Source organism: Pollachius pollachius (assembly GCF_949987615.1).
Source record: "Pollachius pollachius genome assembly, chromosome: 9".
NCBI classification, from domain to species: Eukaryota; Metazoa; Chordata; class Actinopteri; order Gadiformes; family Gadidae; genus Pollachius; species Pollachius pollachius.
In genome coordinates this window covers 4,209,739-4,232,335 of record NC_136942.1, presented here as the reverse complement: position 1 = coordinate 4,232,335, position 22,597 = coordinate 4,209,739, and the positions used below count along the sequence as shown (strand labels likewise).

The 22,597-nt window shown below is 46.1% G+C and overlaps 1 protein-coding gene across 1 annotated transcript in view; it reads left to right on the top strand.

Moving 5' to 3' along the window:
* fbxl9 (F-box and leucine rich repeat protein) overlaps window positions 1–5,064 on the top strand; it is a gene marked incomplete at its 5' end in the record, with an annotated part of 9,086 nt that extends 4,022 nt beyond the window's left edge. The window contains 6 exons of the mRNA XM_079742773.1: window positions 658–874; window positions 1,446–1,597; window positions 2,386–2,604; window positions 3,073–3,267; window positions 4,144–4,361; window positions 4,650–5,064. Coding sequence (XP_079598899.1) covers window positions 658–874; window positions 1,446–1,597; window positions 2,386–2,604; window positions 3,073–3,267; window positions 4,144–4,361; window positions 4,650–4,818 — 1,170 coding nt within the window. The 3' untranslated portion in view covers window positions 4,819–5,064. The remainder of the gene's footprint in view (window positions 1–657; window positions 875–1,445; window positions 1,598–2,385; window positions 2,605–3,072; window positions 3,268–4,143; window positions 4,362–4,649) is intronic.
* Window positions 5,065–22,597: the final 17,533 nt, after the last annotated feature.

Below are 22,597 nucleotides of genomic sequence, written 5' to 3'. Positions count from 1 at the left end.
ATGATTCCTTTAACATAAGACCCAAGAGATTCCTCTCGCTGTCTCTCTCACGGTTTATAGTTGGATTTTATTGCATATCATTCACATATGTCACGTAACCCTCTTAGCTCTTTCTGCTTCTCTCTCTCTCTCTCACTCTCTCTCTCTCTCTCTCTCTCTCTCTCCCCTCTCTTTCCCCTCTCTCTCTCCCCTCTCTCTCTCTCCCTCTCCCCTCTCTCTCTCGCTCTCTCTCTCCCCTCTCCCTCTCTCTCTCTCCCTCTCTCGCTCTCTCTCTCTCTCTCCCCTCCCTCCCTCTCCCCTCTCTCTCTCTCTCTCCCCTCCCTCTCTCCCCCTCCCTCTCTCTCTCCCTTTCTCTCTCTCTCTCTCCCCTCTCTCTCTCTCTCCCTCTCCCCCCCCTCCCTCTCCCCTCTCTCTCTCTTCTCCCCTCTCTCCCTCCCTCTCTCCCCCCCCTCTCTCTCCCCTCCCTCTCCCCCCCCTCCCTCTCTCTCTCTCCCCTCTCTCTCTCTCTCTCCCTCTCCCCTCTCTCTCTCTTCTCCCCTCTCTCCCTCCCTCTCTCCCCCCCCCCCTCTCTCTCCCCTCCCTCTCTCCCCTCCCTCTCTCCCCCCCTCCCTCTCTCTCTCTCCCCTCCCCCCCCTCCCCCCTCTCTCCCCCTGCCAGGTGGAGGGTCTCCGTCTGGAGGAGCTGTGCCTCCAGGGCTGTAAGGAGCTGACGGACTACTCTGTGGAGGTCCTCCTGCAGCACCAGCCCGGCCTGATCAGGCTGGACCTGAGTGGCTGCACCGAGCTCACCAGCCGGGCCCTGCAGGCGGTGTCCCGGACCCTGAAGGGCCTCCAGCACCTCTCCATTAGCCGCGACTGGAGGATCACCGATAAAGGTACCGGGAGGGCGCTGTGAGGTGCCGTACCCTTCTAAATGGAGGGCTAAATGGATCTCCGTCCTTTAAGGTTCCGTTATGGTTCCACGTCGACGCAAACGCAAGAAGGGTTCACGGACCCCTTGCGTCCTTCCGGACCCTCCTTGCGTGCACCGCAAGGGCCCTCCCAAAAATGTTAACCTTGCGTCGAGGCGACCCTGCAGCGAGGGCTGTGATTGGTCCGCTCACTAAGACCCGATGCAGAACGAAAACAGGTTCAAGACTGCGTCGTAGCGTCTGCGTGGTCGCTGCGTTGCGTGGACGAGGGAAACATAAACGCGCACTACCACAGTGGCAGAAGATCCAAAAGGACCATTGATTGATTTGGGTAGTTAATAATAGCTGTATGTATTCTGTATGATTCCAAAACAGAGGATTCTACATGCACATGACACCACCACCGGTGTGTGTGAAGTGGTGCGTTTGGTACATTGACGTCGCAGTGTCGTATTCAAGAGGAAGTTGATGACATCCTGAAAGTTGAAGTGAAACCGCTACGTGGGAATCAAACTTGCGGCCTTGTGCTCCCCAGGTGTGGCCGAGCTGGTGTCCCTGCCCTCACTGGAGAGCCTGGAGCTGTCGGAGTGTACCCACCTGACTGGGGCCCCGCTGGTCAAGGGCCTCTCGGGCCCCAGGGCGGCCCGTCTGGAGAGGCTGGCCCTCAGGAGCTGCACCAGCATCAGAGTCAGTCAGTCTGTGTGTCTGTGTGTGTGTGTGTGTGTGTGTCTGTGTGTGTGTGTGTGTGTGTGTGTGTGTGTGTGTGGGGGGGGGGGGGGGGGGGGGGGTGACATGCGAGAGCAGGTATAGATAGGGGATTGTACCTTCTAAACCTGACCATGAACCTACCTTATTTGTATGTTGTTTTTCTTTGTCAGCTTGGGCAAATATTCAAAACGTGTTTATTTTCCATGCTGATCAGTCTCTATTTAAATGACTTGGATGGAGAGGCAGTCGTACAGAGTGGGTCAATTCAGAGAGTTCATCGACCAGTTTAACGGCTTCCGCTCCACCTCTCTACTCCCTTCCCCTGTCTCCCTTCGCCTCCCTCCCTCTCTATATCCTCTTTTGCTCCCTTGGTCTCTCTATCACTTTCGCTTAATTTTGTTTCTCTCTCCCTGTCCCTTTCTTTCTCGGTCTCCTTCTATCATCTTTCCCGTCTCTCTCTCTCCCTCTCTCCGTCTGTCCCTTTCAAGGTTCAAGATTCAAAGGGCTTCATTGGCATGAAAATACTTTTACAATGCACAAAAATAAAATAGAAAAAGCCCAAAATCTCTAACACTCTCCCACTCTAACACTCTCCATCTCTCTTGCTCTCTCTCTCTCCTCTCCTCTCCTCTCCTCTCCTCTCCTCTCCTCTCTCTCTGTCTCCCTCTCTCCTCTCCTCTCCTCTCCTCTCCTCTCTCTCTGTCTCCCGCTCTCCTCTCCTCTCCTCTCCTCTCTCTCTCTCTGTCTCTCTCTCTCTCTCTCGTCAGGATGTGGAGATGTCCTCCTTGGCCCAGCTGTGCGGCGCCACCCTGCAGGAGCTGGACCTGACCTCCTGCGTCTACCTGACGGATCTCTCTGTGAACGCCATCGCCACCTACCTGCACAGGCTGGTGGTGCTGCGGCTGGGCTGGTGCAAGGAGATCACCGACTGGGGGCTGCTGGGGCAAAAGACCCCCACCAGAGAGAGAGAGCCAGAGGGGGAGACGGTGAGAAGGAGTGGGGAGCGAGAGAGGGATGGATGGCGGGAGGGAGGGAGGGCGGGTGTGAGGGAGGGAGGGAGGAGAGAGGAGGGCGGGTGTGAGGGAGGTGAGGGAGAGAGGGAGGAGAGAGAGGAGGGAGGGAGGAGAGAGAGAAGGGAGGGAGGAGAGATAGGAGGGAGGGAGGAGAGAGGAGGGCGGGTGTGAGGGAGGTGAGGGAGAGAGGGAGGAGAGGGAGGAGGGAGGGAGGAGAGATAGGAGGGAGGTGAGGCAGGGAGGGAGGAAAGAGAGGAGGGAGGGAGGAGAGAGAGAAGGGAGGGAGGAGAGATAGGAGGGAGGGAGGAGAGAGAGGAGGGCGGGTGGGAGGGAGGTGAGGGAGGTTATGGGGGGAGAGGGAGAGAAGGAGAGAGGGAGGGATGCAGGGAGATGCAGGAGCAGAACAACACGATTAACCGCAGTCCCCTTCACCACCACCAGGGTCCCTGCTTCACCAGGACCTTCGGCAACATGGGCTTCTTCCGGCCCCCCAAGAGTCCGTTCCCGGTGCGGCCGGCGGCAGGGGAGCCGCCCCCCCCCGTGGAGCAGAGCGGGGCCGGCCTGTCGGCCCTCAGACGGCTCCAGGTTCTGGACCTGACCGCCTGCTGCCTGCTCACTGACACCAGCGTCGCACAGGTGTGTGTGTGTGTGTGTGTGTGTGTTTGTCTACAGGCCTCTTTGCAGTGCCGAGCCGGTTCGGTCGCGGCTCGGCACGCCCGGCAATTTCACTGCCTTGCCCCTGTGTAAAACCAAAGGGGGTAAAATCCCCCGACGTCACGGAGCCGGCTTTCTTGGTTCACTGGAGAAGGCGGAGATAGAGTTGACCTCTTTAGAATAATTCAGTAGAATAATCGTTTTTGTTATTTTATGATTCAAGAGTTTAATGTCTGTTTGTGTCTGTGTATGAGTGTGTGTGTGTTTTTTTTTGTCTGTGTGTTTGTGTCTGTGTTTGTTTCTATGTATGTGTGTGTGTGTGTTTTGTTTCTGTGTGTGCGTGTGTGTGTGCGTGTGTGTGTGTGTGTGTGTTTTTGTTTTCTATGTGTGTTTGTGTGTGTGTGTTAGTTTGTGTGTGTGTCTTAAATCTGTCTCTTTGTATATGTGCTTGTTTGGTTGCTTACTCAGCCGGGCTGCTGTTGCTTACATCTCATGATCACCCAGAATTGCCGATGCGATCGTAAAAACCTTTCAGGCTTTGAATAGATTTGAATGTAAAGTGCGAACCAACATCTGTTGGTCTGTTGTGTACTTTCTCCTGGGAATCCCGGATTACTGAAGAAATGATCTGGGATCGAGCAGTGCTACTATGTTATTGCATGTAAAACTTCTTGAGGGGATGGAGTTACGCCTTGTTTCCCTATTTGATACAAAGTTGTTCTACTAAAGTGAAACTAATTAGGGCGAGTGGATGAAGCTTCCAGAAGGGGATTTTACTTCTTTTTTATTTTTTACAGTTGAAAGCTGGCCTTACAGTTTCCTTCCCGTCTAGCCTTATCTGATCTCATGTTGTGTTAGGTGCTGTGTCATCCAGAACTCCAACGCTTGTCCCTGTCTCTACTGACCGAGATCAGTGACGTCAGCCTGGCCGCGCTCGCCCGGAACTGCCCCAGTCTGACCAGTCTGTCACTCAGCCACTGTAGACGAATCACAGATGCCGGGGTAGCCAAGGCCACGCCCTACTTGGGCAGACTGCAGCACCTCTCGCTCTCACACTGTGAGAACCTCACAGACAGGTAGACACACGCGCACACACACACAAACATGAACGCACACGCGCACGCACACACGCCTCTAGTTCTCATACAGGTACGCACGCACACACACACACACACACGCACACACACACCTCTAGTTCTCATACAGGTACACACAACTCTACTTTTAGACATTTCATCTCTTCTCCTCTCTCCTGCTTCTTTCTCACATATTCTCCTCTCTCCTCATCTCTTCTCATCTCTCTTCATCCCTCCTCTCTTCTGATCTCTCCTATCTTCTGGTCTCCCCTCCCTTCCGTCCCCCAGATCCCTGCTATGCCTGGTGCAGCACTGCAGGAGGCTGAGGACTCTGGATGTTTCCGTGTGCAAAGGAATCTCCATCACCGCCGTGGACCGTCTCCACTCACAACTCACCTTCTTGGAAAATGTCAACTGCCGTTTTGTGGGTGGGGTTGACCTTACTCTGACCCTTTGATTGGTTGGCCCCTGTTGTATTTATTTTTTTCTTCTAGCTATTCAGGGTCACAACAAAACTCTCTTCTGCTCCAGAATTGAATTTGTCTGAGTTTCTAGGTGAAAAATAATAATGGCCAAATGTAATCATCTTTTTGTGGAATTTACAACTAAAGTAAGACATATTTTTTTAACTTAAAATATATTATTGAAAAAAATGAAAGACAAACTTTATTTTTAAAGTGAAAGCGGTTAGAATGCTCAAGCTAGCGTTATCATACAATATGGTAGGTTTCTGCGAACCACCAAAACGAGGACAGTCTGAAAAATTTGTAAAGCCTGTAGCTGTGCTTTTGGGCTCATGTATGGCTTATGTCTTATTTATTGTCATGTCTTCTCAATGTATGCCCGGTGATGTATTTTTGACCAAATAGTCTTGAATATTTTTACATTTTAAGTTATCTACATGTATTAATATTAAAAATATCCAAATGTAATTTAATGTAGCTACATGGTCATTCCTTCATTAAAACAAAGTGTATTTCTATAGCTTTTTGTTGTGTCCCCAGTAACATGAACACAAGTATGCACTTTAGAACTTTATCTGTACATTTAAAAGGTAATACATATTCTATATTAAATATAGGCATATATATAAAATTATATCGGAAAAAATAAATATTTCAAACGATCTGCAGCAAACCAGAGCATAAACCACCAGACCAGTATCAACTAGTATATATCACACTTTACTAAAATGAAAGGAGTGTGGACTCAAGACACTCAAAAACAAGGTTTAGAATAACTAGCTTTAGCCTACTTTCTTGCCAACAAGAGGATTTCCAAACGTCAGGCAAACTGGTAGCTTATACAGGTGGAGGCTCAGTGGCAAACAAAGTAAAACGGAGAACATAAATCCAGACAACACAGGTGAAACGAATCAACACAGGTTATAGTAAATTACTAACAGTGCTCCCTGATGAGGTGTACATTGTGGAAGGAGTAGTGTCCCTACATTTGTAGAGAATCTTAAAGAAAAAAAGAATAAAGCCTAAGAATAACAATAGTTGCGCGCTGCTTGCAGCGCTCACCTAAATAGCCACCACACACACCAAGCTACCAGAAGGGGGCAGTGTAGCACAACGTATATCTCTGAAGACGGTATGAGATAAAAACAGAAAAAGTAGAGAAAAAAGACGATTAAAAGAGTTATTTGCGTATAATTATAGTAGCCTACTTTAATTCTCTGCACCCTAAGTCATATTAAGTACAGTAGGAGACAGATTTATCTAAATAGGCCAAATCATGAGTGGTTTGTGGGGACAGCAAAGATGACACCTACCTGCCTCAAAGCATATGCTCTCATTTAAATGAAGGCGACCAGATTTTAGAAATGAAAAACGGGGACATATGTAGTTTGGCACTCAACATAGCAACACAATATTATATGTTATTATTTCTGAAATAAAATAAATGTACATATTTACGTTTTGCCTATTCTTATGGTTAATGTCCCGTAGTAAATATTTTCCTTCAGAGAGACTGCTCACTGCAGCGTCAATGGATGGACCTTAATTGGTCCTAGAGCAGGTCCCCTATAGGTCAAGCGGCCTCACCGGCATCTAGCTGCTTTACAAATTCTACCATGGCGAAGGTATGACCCGTCCTTCTCTGCCTCTGATTGGTTTAACTGGACGAGTGTTGGCAACATAACCATACTTGGGTAGGTACTTGGTTAGGTTAGGCAACAAATCTATTTATTTAGGTTTAACAACACAAACTACTTGGTTAGATTTATGGAACAAAACTACTAGGATAGGTTCAGGGAACACAACGACTTGTTTAGGCTGGTAGGCAAATAACTTAGCCTAACCCTAACCATAACCAGTCTGACTGGTCAGTGTAAAACCATATCGTGGAGCTCTACCCATTTGTCTCTGCAGTGAAAAGTGATGGCCAAGGGTTAACAATGATGTGTTCTCAGCAAACAAGCCAAAGTAGGCTTCTCAAATATGGTATTCTATATTCTGTATTGATCACCCATTGTTTATGACTGTTTGTGCCTGCTGTTGGTATAGGCTATAAGTAAATAAATAGACCCTCTCATGTCTATCTGATGAGTTTGTGTCCTAGCCAGATCAGATAGATAGGAGACTATTTACCAACTACCTCAAAATGTATATTCACGAGCAAGCTACAACTTTTGGCCTTTAAAAAAATCTGAATGAATACATTTTTAGAATCGTGGACATTTCCGGGTACAGCTCCAGCCAATGTTGCCAGATCGGATTGGCAATTTCGAACCCAACCGTCTAAAACTGCCCAATCAGCCAAAACACATATTGCCAGAAAACCGATTAACCACGGACTTTTGCAAACTGCCAATACGCATTTAACACCTAAATGCGACCTAATAATTAACTATAATGTTGTGTGGTACCAGAAACATCTCTCTATCTCTCACACACGCACGCACATTAAGTTCGGTGGCAAGAATACACTGACAGTTGCAGAATATGTGTCTAACATCGGCAGATGAGCCGACATTACTGCACAACACTCAAAATAGGCATTTCAATGGCCAATGCGTGAGCACAATAAACACCTGGGTGTAATCACGGTACCCTGAAAACTATGGGGTGCCTCTTTCAAACTTTTGCTGCTCAAAACTTTGCCCCACTTGTTCCAGATTTAGCTCTAGGTTTTTTAGTTTTTCCCAGACTTAGCAAGTAAACAACCTTCCACAATACACTGAAGTTTTCATGTCACTTATTCTCTTAAGATATATATTTATATTTTATGTTATATCTAAATCTTAGATCTAAATGGACATCCTAAAAATAAATCGACATTTTATATCTAAATCCAAATCTTATATCTTAATGCTAAATCTGAAGCTAAATGGTATATTTAAATCTAAATCTTATATCTAAATCCTAGGTACATAGAACAAAAAGCCTAATTCTCATACATATTCTATTTAGTTCTAACTCCTAACCATCTTATGTCGGTGGCGTCGAATGTGCATTGGGCAGGAAATGCACAGACAGACAGCAGTTCCTGCTATTAACTCACATAAATCTGGCAAAATGGCGAATTCTGTCAATGTAGCTAGTATTATACAACGCACGGTTGCAGCTGTGGCGGCAGCAGCTCTGCAGGTCCGATCTACAGAGACAGCGACTTCATCTCACGCTGCTTTGGCATCGGCCCGCTGTCCGTGTGCATTTCCTGCCCAATACAATTTGCAAAATCGGGGACAAATTACATTTACATTTACATTTAGGGCATTAAGCTGACGCTTTTATCCAAAGCGACTTACAATAAGTGCATTTGTTACAATAAGTACATTTGTCACAAGAAGTGAAACAATATATCGCTGTCGGTACAGTAAAGATGTTCATAGAACCAAGTGCAAGTATTACAATCGCTAGGCTAACCCATTCCCCGTGTAAAGCAGCGATAGCAGCTACTGTAGATGCTACACAATTAAGTACCTTGAATAAGTGCAATGTACAAGTGCCAGGACGTACAACATTCAAAGGTGGCTGTGCATTGGTTTCTATGCAGAGTCGAGATGAACTCTGAACAGGTGAGTTTTGAGTCTTTTGCGGAAGCTGGTGAGCAAAATTAAGCAAAACTCGAGCTAAATCTGGAACATATCTAAGCAGCAAAAGTTTTCCAACGGCACCCCATAGAAAACGGGGACAGTCACATATTTAGTTTATTATATTATGAATATCCATGGATCAGGCCTTCTGCTTAGTCAGAAACTTGCATAGGGTTTAACAGAAATGCTCTGTGTCTGAGTAAAGCTAGGTCTTTCATTATTAATGAAAAACCATTGTAACAAACTATCTACTACTATCCATTCATGGTAAGGGCTGCGTGCGGAGCCTTCCAGACAGTCAATCAGGGACACACGCGCATGCACCACTCAACTTGCTCAATGTATCAGACGTTCAGGACAAGTCCCATTGTGGCGTAGTGCAAATGAACCCAAGTGGGCTGGGACTACGTAGGAACCGGTATCCTAGTTTATCTGCAGGTCAAATATAGTTTTTCTAGTGTGGAGATTGATTGAGATAATTAGTGTGACGGGTCGTTGAACAACCCGAGTAGCTTGCTCAACATTGGCGACACAGCCATCGTATATTGGCTCTAAATAGGCAGCTCCTCCTCACTAACATTCCAGGCAGACAGCCCCAGCAGATGTCCATCGCAATGGCAATTCCCATGACCCTGAAAACACTTCATTCTGAGCACGCCTCCTGCATCCGCTGAACAAATTAAGCTGCGCGTGAATTAATTCAACTCAATTAGAATCCTTCATCGACAGATCGACACCTACCGCCGCAGCACGATCAGGTTTACCCACGCTGGCCGGCCACCAGACGGCACGGCCGCTTCATTTAACTCCCATTTGGAGCGGGTGGATGCAGACCAAAAGTTGAGGAGTTCCCTGTGGACTGAAGGGAGAGAGAAAGTGTGTTGTTGTCTGCTCCCCCCTGAAGGAAAGCAGAGAGAAAAGAAGGAGAGTTCTTCCCTCACTGGGGCGCTTTTCACAAATTGCATCAAACGCGATCCGATAAAGATAATGGCTTGTGAAGAGATTTGATTATTTCTTTTATGTGTAATCCGATTGTGCGGATCGGGCCCCTGGTACGAGGCGTGACCTTGCAACAGTGGCATGCCGACTCACCAATTAGTCTCGTCATATGGACTCTATCACCTAAGGCCTGAGAAGTACACCGAGAGCATGTCCACATGCTGGGTCCAAGCTGTTCACCAGCACACACTCGGCTGTCGATAGCGTTGGGGAATAATGGGGCTCTTGGAATCATATTACATTCTAAACTGCATTAGGAATCACACAACCTTAGAACCTTAGATGTTTTTTTGCATCCTTTGTGAGATGGTCTCTTGAATATCACATTACACAGGTCGATAACCCCTTTGTGGTTTTTATTCCTGTTTTTTAAGGAGATGTAATGGATATCGATGCAATGGATAATAACATCTCGCGTTACAAACATCGGGAAACCGGAGGCCCCTTCTCAATATTTAGTTTTGGGCACATTTGGTTCTGCGAAGTAAGGGAATAATAAAGCTGGGCTAATTGATAGATCGACTGATCCATCATTTTGGTTTAGAATTGACTGTCTCCTATCAACAACCCTACAGGATGTCTGTTGATCTCATGCGTACCGCAAAGAATGTTCTTCGTTAGGGCGAATCATCTTTCACTAAAAGTGTGCCAGCCAATCTGTGTGTGTGTGGTATTTTAACCTCAGTGAATTATCTAAGATCAATAATGGAAATTACAGTCACAGCCAGACTAACTGGCTGTGATTGTATTCCCAGAAATCAATTGTCCCCGTATGCTGACCTTATAGACAGATCCTTTCGGCTGGGTGTTGAACATCCAAGCCACTGCTGCATCCCAAATGTTACAACACACCCCATTAGATTCAAGACAACATTTTCATTGGTGGAAATATCAAGTGCAGCATGAGAAGCTGTTGATTGATCCACTGTTGGACAAAATCGTCTGGCTGTCCTTTCGCCTCCTAAAGATTTAAACTACCCTGCAGAGGTGGACTTCCTTTCCTCTCCTGTCTTAATCAGTTTTTCGATTGGCCAAAACATATCTGTCTTTCTCCGATTGGCTAATAGAGTAGACTTTTAGAGTTGTTAGATTGAATGCAGCGAGGGACACATTCTCCGCCATTTATAAATATATTTATTATATTATTCTTGCTTTTTTCCCGCTGGGAGAAATGGCTGTGGGACAGCAACAAGCTGTCGGGATTCACTTGTAATGAATGTTAACCATTTTTGGGGGGTGGACCCTATGCTTACAGTAATAATAGCAGTTGATCAAAGTCACAGTCGGCTGGGTAAAAACTCTTAACATCCCTGCAGATATAGTGAAACAATGGCCAATTAACAACAGACACAAGCGTGCCTCAGTCTATCACTTACGCCGGAACCGCTCAGAACTGTCAGACAGACAGACAAGAGAGGCTTCTAGACAGAGTGTTGTGCAGCGATGTATCTCATTGGAAGTATAGCCTAAAGGCCTCCAATCAGACACATTGCTGCGCCCACCACTGCACCACCAGGGCTTTCGGTGTTATTAGATATCTTGTTCTATTGATAGAGAATTCAGCATTCTCCTTAGCGGGCAGTTCATGCAGAAATTAATTAAGAAGCCATGGCCAAAGCAAAGTGGATAGTATACTGTAGACGAATGATGCCAGCCTTCAGACTGCCTTTAGTGAGGAGGACTATGGATGACTATGGATGGCTATGGATGACCCACCAACAGGCCTGTCGCCATCACACATGTTCGGGGCGACATTCTTATCAGCGCACATGTGCAATTCAACATGTGTTCTCACTATGCATGTTAAATACAAATCACCCCCAACGTCCACGCGGTTCACAGAATCACATCTATCCCTTGCCACCCTGATGTATGCACATGCATTATGATTGGCGGTTTCTCTGTGGAAGCACACGTATCGTATGACTCTAACCCCCACAGGCCCCTCGTCCCTTTGCGCCGTGCACCACGGTGCCAGTGATGTTCGTGGGGAGAAGCAACTTTATTGCCTCGTCCCTCAGCTTGGACGCCGGTTTGCGGACAGCTGAGGAGGCTTTCTGTCTGGCGCGGGGGAATAAAATGGAAGGTAGGAGGACAGAAAGCAGAGGTCCAAGCTCAGACATATCTTATCTCACCCTGGGATAGAAGCTGTCGTAGCGGTGAACCCACCTCTCTCTCAGTATAAATCTTTAACTAAGGGCTTTTCAATGCCAAAGATGTGGCCCAGAGAGCCAGGGATTTGGTCCGGGAGGACGAGATATGAACAGCAGGGCATTTGGGAGCAGCAATGTTGGGGTACATCATGTCTCGTGGTGATCTCTTCTCCCTCATCAAAGTCAAGTAGCCATTGATCTGCCATGGTGCACTCTCCTGTCCAGCCCTTTAGCTAATCACACGGCCGATCTACTACTAGGAGCCAGGCTTGGCAATGGCTGAAGCGAGAACAATTGGCCAGCTCTGTTTTTTTGCTTTTTTTGCAAGGATGGATAACTACAATGTCCAAGAAAGGACCGTATGTGGGGTAGAATAGCTTGATCACAGCGCTTGGGTTGCTGTTATGAATCACCCAAGGAAGACCTATGTAGTCATTAGCTTTAGTTTAATTTATTGACTTGACAATTCACTTTGAAAGGCAACGCAATCTACAGCCTAAACGACAGAATAGGTTGTTTGTCAATATGACCCAAAACAACCCTTAGAAGCTTTCACTGGTCCAGGGCCCCGTTTCCCGAAAGCATCGTTAGACTAAGTGGATCGTGAAGTGCGTCGTACGAGCATCGTACAGTTTTCACAGCCTCAGTGGTGTCACCAGCGGACATTCCGTGTATTGGATGAGTTTTATTAAAACACATCCAATACCACGGAATGCCCAGCTGGCACAAATTCGCAACCAAAAACAGTGGTTACCGGCGATATATTACTCATAGACTACTGTTAGATTTAAACAGCAAAGATAGAGACATGGTAGAAGTCAACAACAACATAATTTATTGCAGCAATTTAAAATTCCAAAAATACATGCGCAGCCGAAATGTACCGATCAATCGCCACGTCACAAGGCATATAATAAAATCAAATGATTCCATTGCTCTTGTGTGTGAGGTTGCTTTCGAGCTGCACTTGCTGTCTCCCTCTGATTTTAATTCAACCATCGTGGTTAAAATGTCCTCATATTGATCAATGACAGAAGACATAGGCTACTGTAGACATGAATCATGCTGAGACCAGCGGGTGTCGGGTAATTTCTACAGGCGTTTTTTGTTGCGATTGTTTGCATTAAGCACTGTAGGCGCTTCGGTGAGGCTGTGATGAAGTTCACTATTTATTGGACCATGTCTAGACAGTAACGAACATCCCTGATTATTGGTACATGTCCTGATTAATTATTCTAAAGATGGTCTAGACTCCGTGCACAGCCCCGCCTTCTCGAGTGAACCAAGAAAGCCCGCGCCGTGACGACCGGGGGTTGACCCCCTCGGTTATACACAGGAAACTTGAGATAAGAAGGTGAAAACGCCGGGCGTGCCAAGCTGCGACCGAACCGGCTTGGCAGCGTAAAAAGACCTATAGCCTACATCATCCTGCCCACCAATATGGGCAGGATCTAGACCAAGCTCTCCTAATCGGGTCAGCAATAGCCGTGTGTCAATGCCTAGCCTCTGCGTTTGAATGATAATAAATGAATGGAGCGTTGCACTTTTTAAGTCTACAAATATTCTAGACTAGAGAGTGCGCGCCAATCAATGAAACCTTATGCGGAATCAGATAAAGTCGGCTCTCTTTGCTGCGCAAAGCATGTTTCAGAAATCAGCACCTAGTTGTCACACAAGCTATTTTTGATTTTTGTAATATGGAAGGGGGGAAAATGCCGTGAAAAAAATGTATGCACAGTGCATCCAGGATTAGGACCAATACATATGTCGGCCTAGGCCTAATCAATTGTGTTTCAATACCTTTAGCGTTCAAATTATTGCAGTCTATTCTTTTCGTAGGCTATTCTGCTGTTGGCCTTGATGGGGAGATATTTTAAGGCTTTTTAACCCCATTTTCCTGCGACATTCCTGCGTCTCCCTCAGTATAGAGCCCATTTCAGCACCGTGTCAGTAGACAGCTACAATCCTACGAACGTCGTGAGTGCAATGAACGCGCGTTCATGTTAAGAGGAGTTTCGGGAAACGCTCCAAAGAAATTCACGATGGTTCGCAAGATCCATCGTGAGAATGATCGTACGAGCGAAGATCCATCGTTATCGGGAAACGAGGCCCAGTGCTGTTAAAGATAAAAGAGTCAATAGATAAGTCAATAGCTGACATACATCACGTTTCTGTCTGCCAAAACAATGGGGATGGCATTGTTTTTGTTCTCAGTGGTAAGTATTTGAAGACAGTTTTCTAACAGCATTTTATTTTCCTAATCTTCATTCAGTGAATGTTTTTGTTGTTCAGTTTGTTAGTTACTACAACGTTCTCTTTTGTTGTTGTTTGAATCATTGTCTTTGCATGTTTGGATATATGAGCTATGTAACGTGTTATTTGATGTAGCAAACTGTCAGATGATGTTCTTTCAATAACAACTTTGATTTTCGAGCGACCCAGGGATGACGATCTGTCAATGTTTGAAACAAAATCTTAAAACATACATTTTTAGGTGAAGCTTTCTTCCAATCAATCAAATCGATCTCTGTGATTAAGATTTGTATTTCTTTTTAGAAACTACTTTGTTAACTCAATTTAGTTTTTGTCCTGTCGTTTCCCCTGTTCAGCACTTTTGTGCCATCGCTGTTTTGCATGAAAAGCACGATTTTTGGATAAAGCTTGATGGATTGGTTGACTCAAGCCGTTAGGAAGCAGGTTTTTTGTCCCCTCTCTCCGCTATCAGGACCAACTTGTCATTGCTTTGTCATTCATGCTTCGCTTTGTGTGTTCATTTCGTCTTCTCCTAATTGGATGTGTAGCTCCCGCTGAAAGACGGCTCACGTGACCGTCGCGTGGAGCCAGCGCGCCTCGGAAGCTTCTCCTGTGATGTGACAGATGCGAGACGTGTGATGTTCCAACGACGGGAGAGAGCCTCGGCGCAACAATAGCTTTCTTTTCGAGCTGACGAATTGAAAAAAGAAAACAGAGAGATTGAGAGAGATTGAGAGCGAGAGAGAGAGAGAGAGAGCGAGCGAGAGCGAGAGCAAGAGCGAGAGAGAGAGAGAGAGAGAGAGAGAGAGCGAGAGCGAGAGAGAGAAAAGCCTCGTACCAAATTAGCTCTGGTAATTGTTATGATTACTTCTTCTTCTGCTCTCCCATTTCCCAATAGATTCCTAGGTGTGAACACTGAGAAGGAGGGAAGGTTTGTGGGACTTCAGTTGAAAGAATGTTTCGAACGCCACATCCATTCTCCTGGTGGGAGTGGAAAAATGTGCTCATTCTTGCAACAATGAGCGACAGATGGGACTGGACTCATTTATGTATGTGAGTGTGTTTGTGTGTGGGTACATGTGTACGTGTGTGTACTTTGTGTGTGTTTGTGTGTGGTGTCGCACCTTTGAGTGAGGCAATTGGGAGCGATTAAACCGCCCATTGCCGTGTGGAGCTTGGGCTCTCAGGCACAAGTCAGTTCCAGCAGAGCCCTGCAGCGGCTCCCAGCTTTTATCTGCTCTCCTTGTGAAGACCGAGCGAAACGCCATGGGAGCGGTTAGAGAGAAGCCTCTGGCTAGGCAGCACCCGCTTCTTCAATGGCCCGGGAAAAAAGGCGCTCATGAATTCAGCTTTTGAAGGCTCACTCGCTCCACCACAAAGCAGTGAGAGCAGCCTAAATGACTATCAAATAAACTCACAATCCCTGTATGGCTTACACATGGCCACAGCCACTATCCCGGTCTTTCAACCACTGAACAGTTTGACTTATAATGACCGGCTATCCATTATATGCCTTTTTTTTTAGAAACCAATGGTTTCTCTGAGTGGTAAGTGTGAGTGGATGACATCATAAGTAACTGCGTACATGAATGGTGTCCTGTAATTAGAACACACACACACTGAGTACAGAACTCAGTACCTGGCCTCAGTGAGTGGTTCATTGAGTACCATGAAGCCTACAAAGTGTTTTCTCACCTCGTTGCATCGCCTTCAAGGCACCTGTTCTATAAACGTCCCTCACGTCGTCAGATTCACTTTTAGGCCTTTCACACATGTACTGTAAGCTGGACATTCTCCGGATAATACCCAGAGGGGCTGTATGTGTGAACGCAAATGTCCAAATCTGCCCCCTCCGGAATCACCCCCGGCCAGGCCCCTCGTGTAAAGTCTGGAGAATCTAAGAGTCTGAGAGTTCACGTAGAGGGGGCGTGTTGCTGACGTGTTGATGGCGTTTCTATCAGGGAGAGTGTGTAGCTGCTTCGTACTTTTCTCTTCTTGCTGGAATTTTGCGTTTTGCTTTCCACTCTTCTGTTGATATTGTGGATACGTCCGAGTTGATATCACTGCAAAAAGAGTCAGCTTGACCAAGTAGGAAGCCTCGCTTGCGATCTTCCATGTGCTGTCGACAAACAACGGGACTCAGCTGCATACTTTGTACCGCCAGTATCTCCAGCATGTGTGAACACATCTGATGTGGCTTATCTCCGGGTGTGCGGTTCATGTGTGAAAGGGCAGCTCCGGATCTGAACCGGATTCTCTGGAGTTTATCCGGAATTCATATATGAAAGGCCTATTCGTCACCTGTTGTCTAACTTTTAGCACGCCCCCAACCCTCTACTCCTTTCATCCCTCCCTCTAAACCCAACCCTCATTGCTCCTGTACCCCCCGGAATCCCTTTGCATCAGAAATATGAGGCGCTTAGCCTTCGAAACGAGCTGTGCGTTGCCAATTCAGAATCCGCAAAGGGCATAGGTGAGCAACACCATGTGATGTTTCCTGCCCGGAGTCGAAGGACAGTGCGCTGGCGGGTCAGACCCTTAAAAAGAAAGGGTCCAAATGAAAAAGCCTGGTACCCTCTCTCTCCCTCTCTCTCACTGTGTCTCGCTGTCTCTCACTCTCTCGGGCTGCTCCCCGGTTTACGAGCTGCCGGCACCATGGCAACCAGCCAATCGATTTGGCCAATAGCTCCCTGCTGTGTCTGGGGTGAGTCTTTATAAGGGCGGCTGGTTATTACCTCGTTGCTCTGTGCGGTGTCTCAGGGAGGGGATTTGAGACAGGGGGCTCGGGTCTGCGTCGGCTGGTGAGTACGCCACTCGCCTCTTCATTTAGTAAACTTGGTTCCGGTTCATTCAGACTGAAGGCGAGGCAGAGTTTATTTACAAAGCAAGCAAGCCTCCCGTCGGCAACAATCACGAGCTGAAGGCATTTGAACGATGACGGCGGTGAGACGAACAATAAAAGACGACGATTGCTCGGGAAAAGAGAAAAGTAATATAAAAGTATAAGAAGGGTAATGAATAACTAGGCCGGCGCAGACATGAACATTTTAATAAAAGGCTGCAGCAAACAGAAAAGTTAGGAGGCCTGAAGGAAGGGAGATGGAGGCTGATCTGGGAGGTGGTGGGAGAGAGGGGACCATGGGTAGGGTGGGGTCGGATGGTGGGGAGGTATCGCTTTCACGGCGAAATGCTGACAGTCGCTTTGTGGAAGTAACATGTCCGCAAGTGCTAGAATGTCATTTTATAATTAGATGTCAATAATAATTAAATAAATAAAGTTAAAATATATATACATTACGTTGCAGTAAAGAAACCCCAGTTGGATAACATCCAACCGTACTGTTTTTTCATATTTTAAATAAATCTAACTTAGTTTATTATTACTATTATATATATATTAGAGATATATATATATATTTTTTTACATTAGTTAACTGTTATTTAACTTTAATTTCTGCCACTAGGGGACGCTCATTCAAAACAATAACAAAAATCTATCCGACGTGACTCGGGCAAAAATGATGTTCACGGACGAGTTACTGCATTAAACTTGTATTGCTGGAAAGATATCATTCATCTCGTATTTATTTTTCAAATCCGGATCAACTAATGAATTCGTCTGGCCGTCTTCGCTGCAAGGGAATAGCCAACAACAATCCTCCTAAGCACCGCACATGGTTTGATTCAGAATGTGAGACAGCCCGTTGTCAGTGTGTTGGGAAGAGAGCGAAGGCCCGTTGTCAGTTTGAGGTGTCAGTGTTGGTGAGATGGAGAATCCATGAGATTGGCGCAGCTCCATCGATCGCGGATGGGGTCGTTCTCTTAGAATGAAATAAAATAATAATCTTGGGGCTGACATGAGCCACTTGTCAATATAGCACATAGTAGCAAGTACGCAAGATCGCTATTGAAATATTATATCGATAAATTAGGTCTTTACTAAATTGCTGTTGGGTTTTTTCTCCAAGGCAAAACAGTAAGTTGTTGGAAACAACACGGGTCTTGTAGGTACACAAACCGAGAAAACAAGGTCTCTCAAGTCTCACGCATTCGGCGTGAGACACGCAATTCAACCCATGCACACGCTCACACGCCACACTTGGTATTTCTCACGCAGAGAAATTACCAGGATAGCGCCCACCAACAGTGGAACAGATAGGAATCAAATGGGTTTCCCGTACGAAGGGTAACCAGACGTCCTCTTTTGCGCGGACATGCCCTCTTTTTGAGACACTTTTAAAAAAATGTGTGGCGGGATTTCAAAATCGTCCGGGACTTTATTAAAGCCTCATACATGTTCACATTGGATTTGCGTTGCGTTTCTCTGGGTCGTTCACAAACTAGTTAGGCTACGCCCTCCCCTACTCAGTTCTGTTCGCTTTGCATTGGCGGAAGTGAGTAGGGGGAGAGGTTAAGTAGAGCCTTCAGAATGGACGGTTTGACTTACTTAGTTACCGTCATGTTTTGTATTTATTTTTTTACCATTATTGTTTTATAGCGACAAACATTAACAAATTTCTCCTACAGGGGATTGATAAAGTTCTATCTATTGAACAGAAATAAACACTTGGTCATACTTTACACACTTTACCATAGCATTGGCCTACTGAATGCCACAGATACATTTTAAGCATTGGAATATATAATTATGTTTTTGCACGTTTGCAACGTTTAAAAGTTCAGGGAAAAGCTTATGCCTTTACTGGTGTTGCTTAAGCCAATAGCTTTTGAGGCAGTGTTGTTTCTGAATATTAGTGTTAAGGGCCAATAATGCTTACTATCATACATTAGTCACAATGTCTGTGTACACATTTGTATGCCCCCCACCCCGACAAAATCTCACTCTGAACTCAGTTCAAAACGTGAGAGCCCTGAAGGATGCACTGCACATTGAGTCACTTAGCTCCTGCTAATTGACCAAATGCTAATGTATTTTTTTCATTAACACATTATACATTTAAATAAGTGCATTCAACTGAAACCAACGTAGTCTTGAAACTAGACTATGGGATACATATTGTGAGACAGAGTTCAATGTATGCTTATTCCTTCCTGAGCAAACTCAATCCATCCTATCTTGGTACATGTCTATCTTCTGTGGCTGAAGTTCATAACGCAACCATAACCAAATTCATTTTCTATATGCTTCAAACACATACACACCCACACACCCCATACCCCTACCCCACCAACCCTTCTCCTCGGGTTCCCCACTGTTAGCCACCCTTAACCCCAAAGCAGCGTATTGTAAGTAGTCGTGGGGAGAAAAATAATCTTTGAAAGCATATGAGTATTGAACTGAATAATGTATGGGCTTTGCTTCTGGCAACGGCGAGATGCGAGTCGAACACGCTCATTTTTTGTTGCTGTTTCTTTTGCAAAGAGCAGTAAATGTCATGTTATTTTGTTATTGTTTATCTCTTTTTTTTTTTCTTCTATGGCTGCAATGTGGTCAGGCCAAATCTCGGGATCTGCAGAGTAGTTATATGGAAGGAAAAACATGTTTGGTAAAGGAGAAATATACAGGCAACAAGAGTGACATTTTGATTCACTGTAAACTACCTATTCAGCTTTCCTGAGCCCCGGTATTATAGTCTACATGATCATGAAATAAGCTTGTCAACTCTCCTGGACGACGTCTTAGAAATCCACAAAATTCCTTCCCCCAGGACTTGGCATTCGTTTGTTTGTTTATTCATAAGTACAATATATACATTACAACATTTGAATGATACATTTAAAAAAATATAGGTCATCTTACAATACAGAACCAGTTCAATAACAATGGAAAGAAGAAGAAGAAAAAAAGAAGACATCCAAAACATTATGGGACGAAACCTCGCTACTGAACAGCTGTACAACACACGAAGGCCCACCTGTTGTAAGGTGGCGTCGGAAGGGCCAAACCCAACTCCTCGGTCCTCGGGCATCTCGCATGGGAAAAGACTTGATGTTCATCCACTGAAAATGCCGTGTTCATGCACTCTACACATGCTTTCACTGGAAGACAGCTCGCGCTACCCAAATAAAGCCGGGACCCATCGATCACACGCCGATCCATAACAGACGTCGATGAGGACTCGGTGGACCCCGCTCGTCACAAACTAACCTGTCTTCACTACGCGTCGTACAGACCTTCATACCCCATGTGTGCTAAAAGATTAATAGGAGGCGTCCGTGTTCATACCTCCACAGAAGGACGGAGAGAGAGTGGTTCAGATGAGGTCGAGCTCCAAGCTAGCCGGAGTATGTGTACACACGTCTCACAACCCTGTCAAATACTGGTTTATCATCGGTGTGCCGGTAGCGACAATTGCTTTGATTTCTACGGCAATATAAGAAGGACACCCAAGGTTAATAGTGGATACGGGTTTGTGTTGTGATTTAAAAATATGCAGATAGGGGAATACATCTGCGTCTGTGAAGAACGGCTGCTCCAGAAGGGAGCTGGGCCACGGATGTTTAAAACCCCAAACCCCATCGGCTCCAGGGTATCGTGTCCTCCTTCGAGCTCGTAGACCATAATGCAAGGCGGATTTGGCATCAAGATGTGTATCTTAAAGGAATAATCTCTCTCTCACACACGCGCACACACACACGCACACACAGGATATAAATAAGAGAGCGTTCAGAGTGACATTGTTCTGAACCAGTTACTCTTAGACGAAGAGATTCATGCAGATCCCATCATCGTTTCGATACAGAACGGCAGTACCCTCGATCACCATTAAAACACAAAAAACCCGATCAAATGACATAATATGGAAACAATACGTGATATAGTGAGGTTGTGGCAAGCTTAATTAGATTTTGAGGGTCAAATGGTTGATGGGGGGGTGGCATGGAGTTCTCTCTCTTGAGCTTAGACGTTGTTTGTGATCTCAAACACTGCGTGGTAAATTAACACAGACTGGGGACAGCTGTCAGAGATTTAAGAAGCTCTGCCTAGTTCTTCTTCTTCTTCATCCTTTTTCATTTCCTAAAACACAAACAAACCAAAAAATGCCCCGTCTTGTTCAGGTAAACAATTTGCTCTTTATTGCCGTGTGGAACTTGAATAAACTGCGGCTTCTGTTGTATGTCAATGGTAGTGTCGGTGTGTAAATGTTGTTTGCTGACTCATTGTAATTACGTCGCATTGACAAGGCAAAGTGTGTTTGGAGCGCGTTTGTGATGTTGAGCTAACAATGCACGTTGGACTTTCTTTGTAGTTGCGTGTCATCTGAGCAACTGTCGTGTGTATCTATCGGCATGTGTGTAAGAACATCTATTTGTGTTGGTGCATGGACTGTATTCATGCCAGTGGGCATGGGCATTTGCTTCCGCATGTGTTGAATGTGCACTTGTGAGGGTAGGTATGCATGCATGTGTGCATCTCCAGACCACAGCTGCGACTCCAGACCAGCTATAACGCTCATACTCCTTGAGTGAGATCCTCACCCATGTCTCCATCACCTTCCATCTGGATTACTGCAACTCCGGTGTCAGGGTTCTCAAGCGCACCAAGCCCTGGCTGCACATCATCCCCCCCCCCATCCATCTTCCTTGGCCGGTCAATTACTTCATCTCCTCTAAAATCCTCCTATCACCAGACGGAGCAGGAAACCCTTGACCCCCCCCCCCCCCCCCGGAGTTCCAATCAGATCTCCTTCACCCCCAATCCTGGTCTAACACACCTGCAGACTTTTTGGGACGGATCCTTCAGTGTGGCAGCCCTCCCCCTCTGGAACTCTGTCCTGGCAGAGATCCGCAACACTGTGTCCCCAACACAACTGAAAAGGTACCGGTTCACCAAGGACCGGATATCTGGTACATTTTTGCCATCCTCCACAATGTTTGCTGTCATTATATTGTGTTCATGTATTATTTTGTTTTGCCTAGCATGTGTAAAGGGTCATTTGGTCCTTTGAAAGGGTCCCTTAACAGGGTTCCTTAACTTTAATATAGTGAGTTATTCTCATAATTATTATTATGATGTATGCATGTTTGTGTTTGAATGATTTTGCCTGTGTGTGGGGGGATTTGAATGTGCGTGCGTGTGTGGGAGTTTGAAGGTGCATGTGTGTTTTGTGTGACTTTGAATGTGCATCGTTGTATCTGTTTATATGTGTGTAGGCGTAAGTCAGTCTAAGGGTGTGTATGTGTGTGTGTGTGTGTGTGTGTGTTTTGTGTAAACCTGCGTTTGTGTGTGTCTATGTGTTCTCTCGGCTGGTAACTACAGCAGCAGCTTGTGACAGGGAGGTCAGCCAGGTTCCCCGGTGAGCCCGGGATATTCCGTGCAGCCGCACAAACAAACAGAACAAACATTTCAAGGAAAGAGAGTGAATTGAGATCCGTTAGCTCTGGAGGGGGCGTCGGTGTTGTTCTGCTGGTGAAGCTCACTCGCCCAAACACGGACCAATTTACTGGAGGAAAATTGTGCTGTGGTTGAACAAAATAAAAAAATTAAATAAATAAAAAGCAGACCCAGAGATCAGGGTTGTGTCTGTGCGTGCATTCGTGTGTGCGTGCCTGTGTGTGTGAGGCTGTGTTCTACACACACCCCTACGCTGCCTAGCCCATCCAATCCCGGCGAAAGAGCCAAAACAAACATGTCCTGTTGTCTTCTGCTGCTGAAGGAGCCGCACCGCACTTCTGGTGGAAACATCTCCACCAGAAGCAGCAGCCTCCGCAGACGCCGGCCCTGCGGGGATAGCAGACGCAGCGGCTGGTAGAGTCAGATACGACACGCATGAATATTCAAGGCAACGTCCTTGTGGACGTCCAAGGATGGAAATAATTCCGAG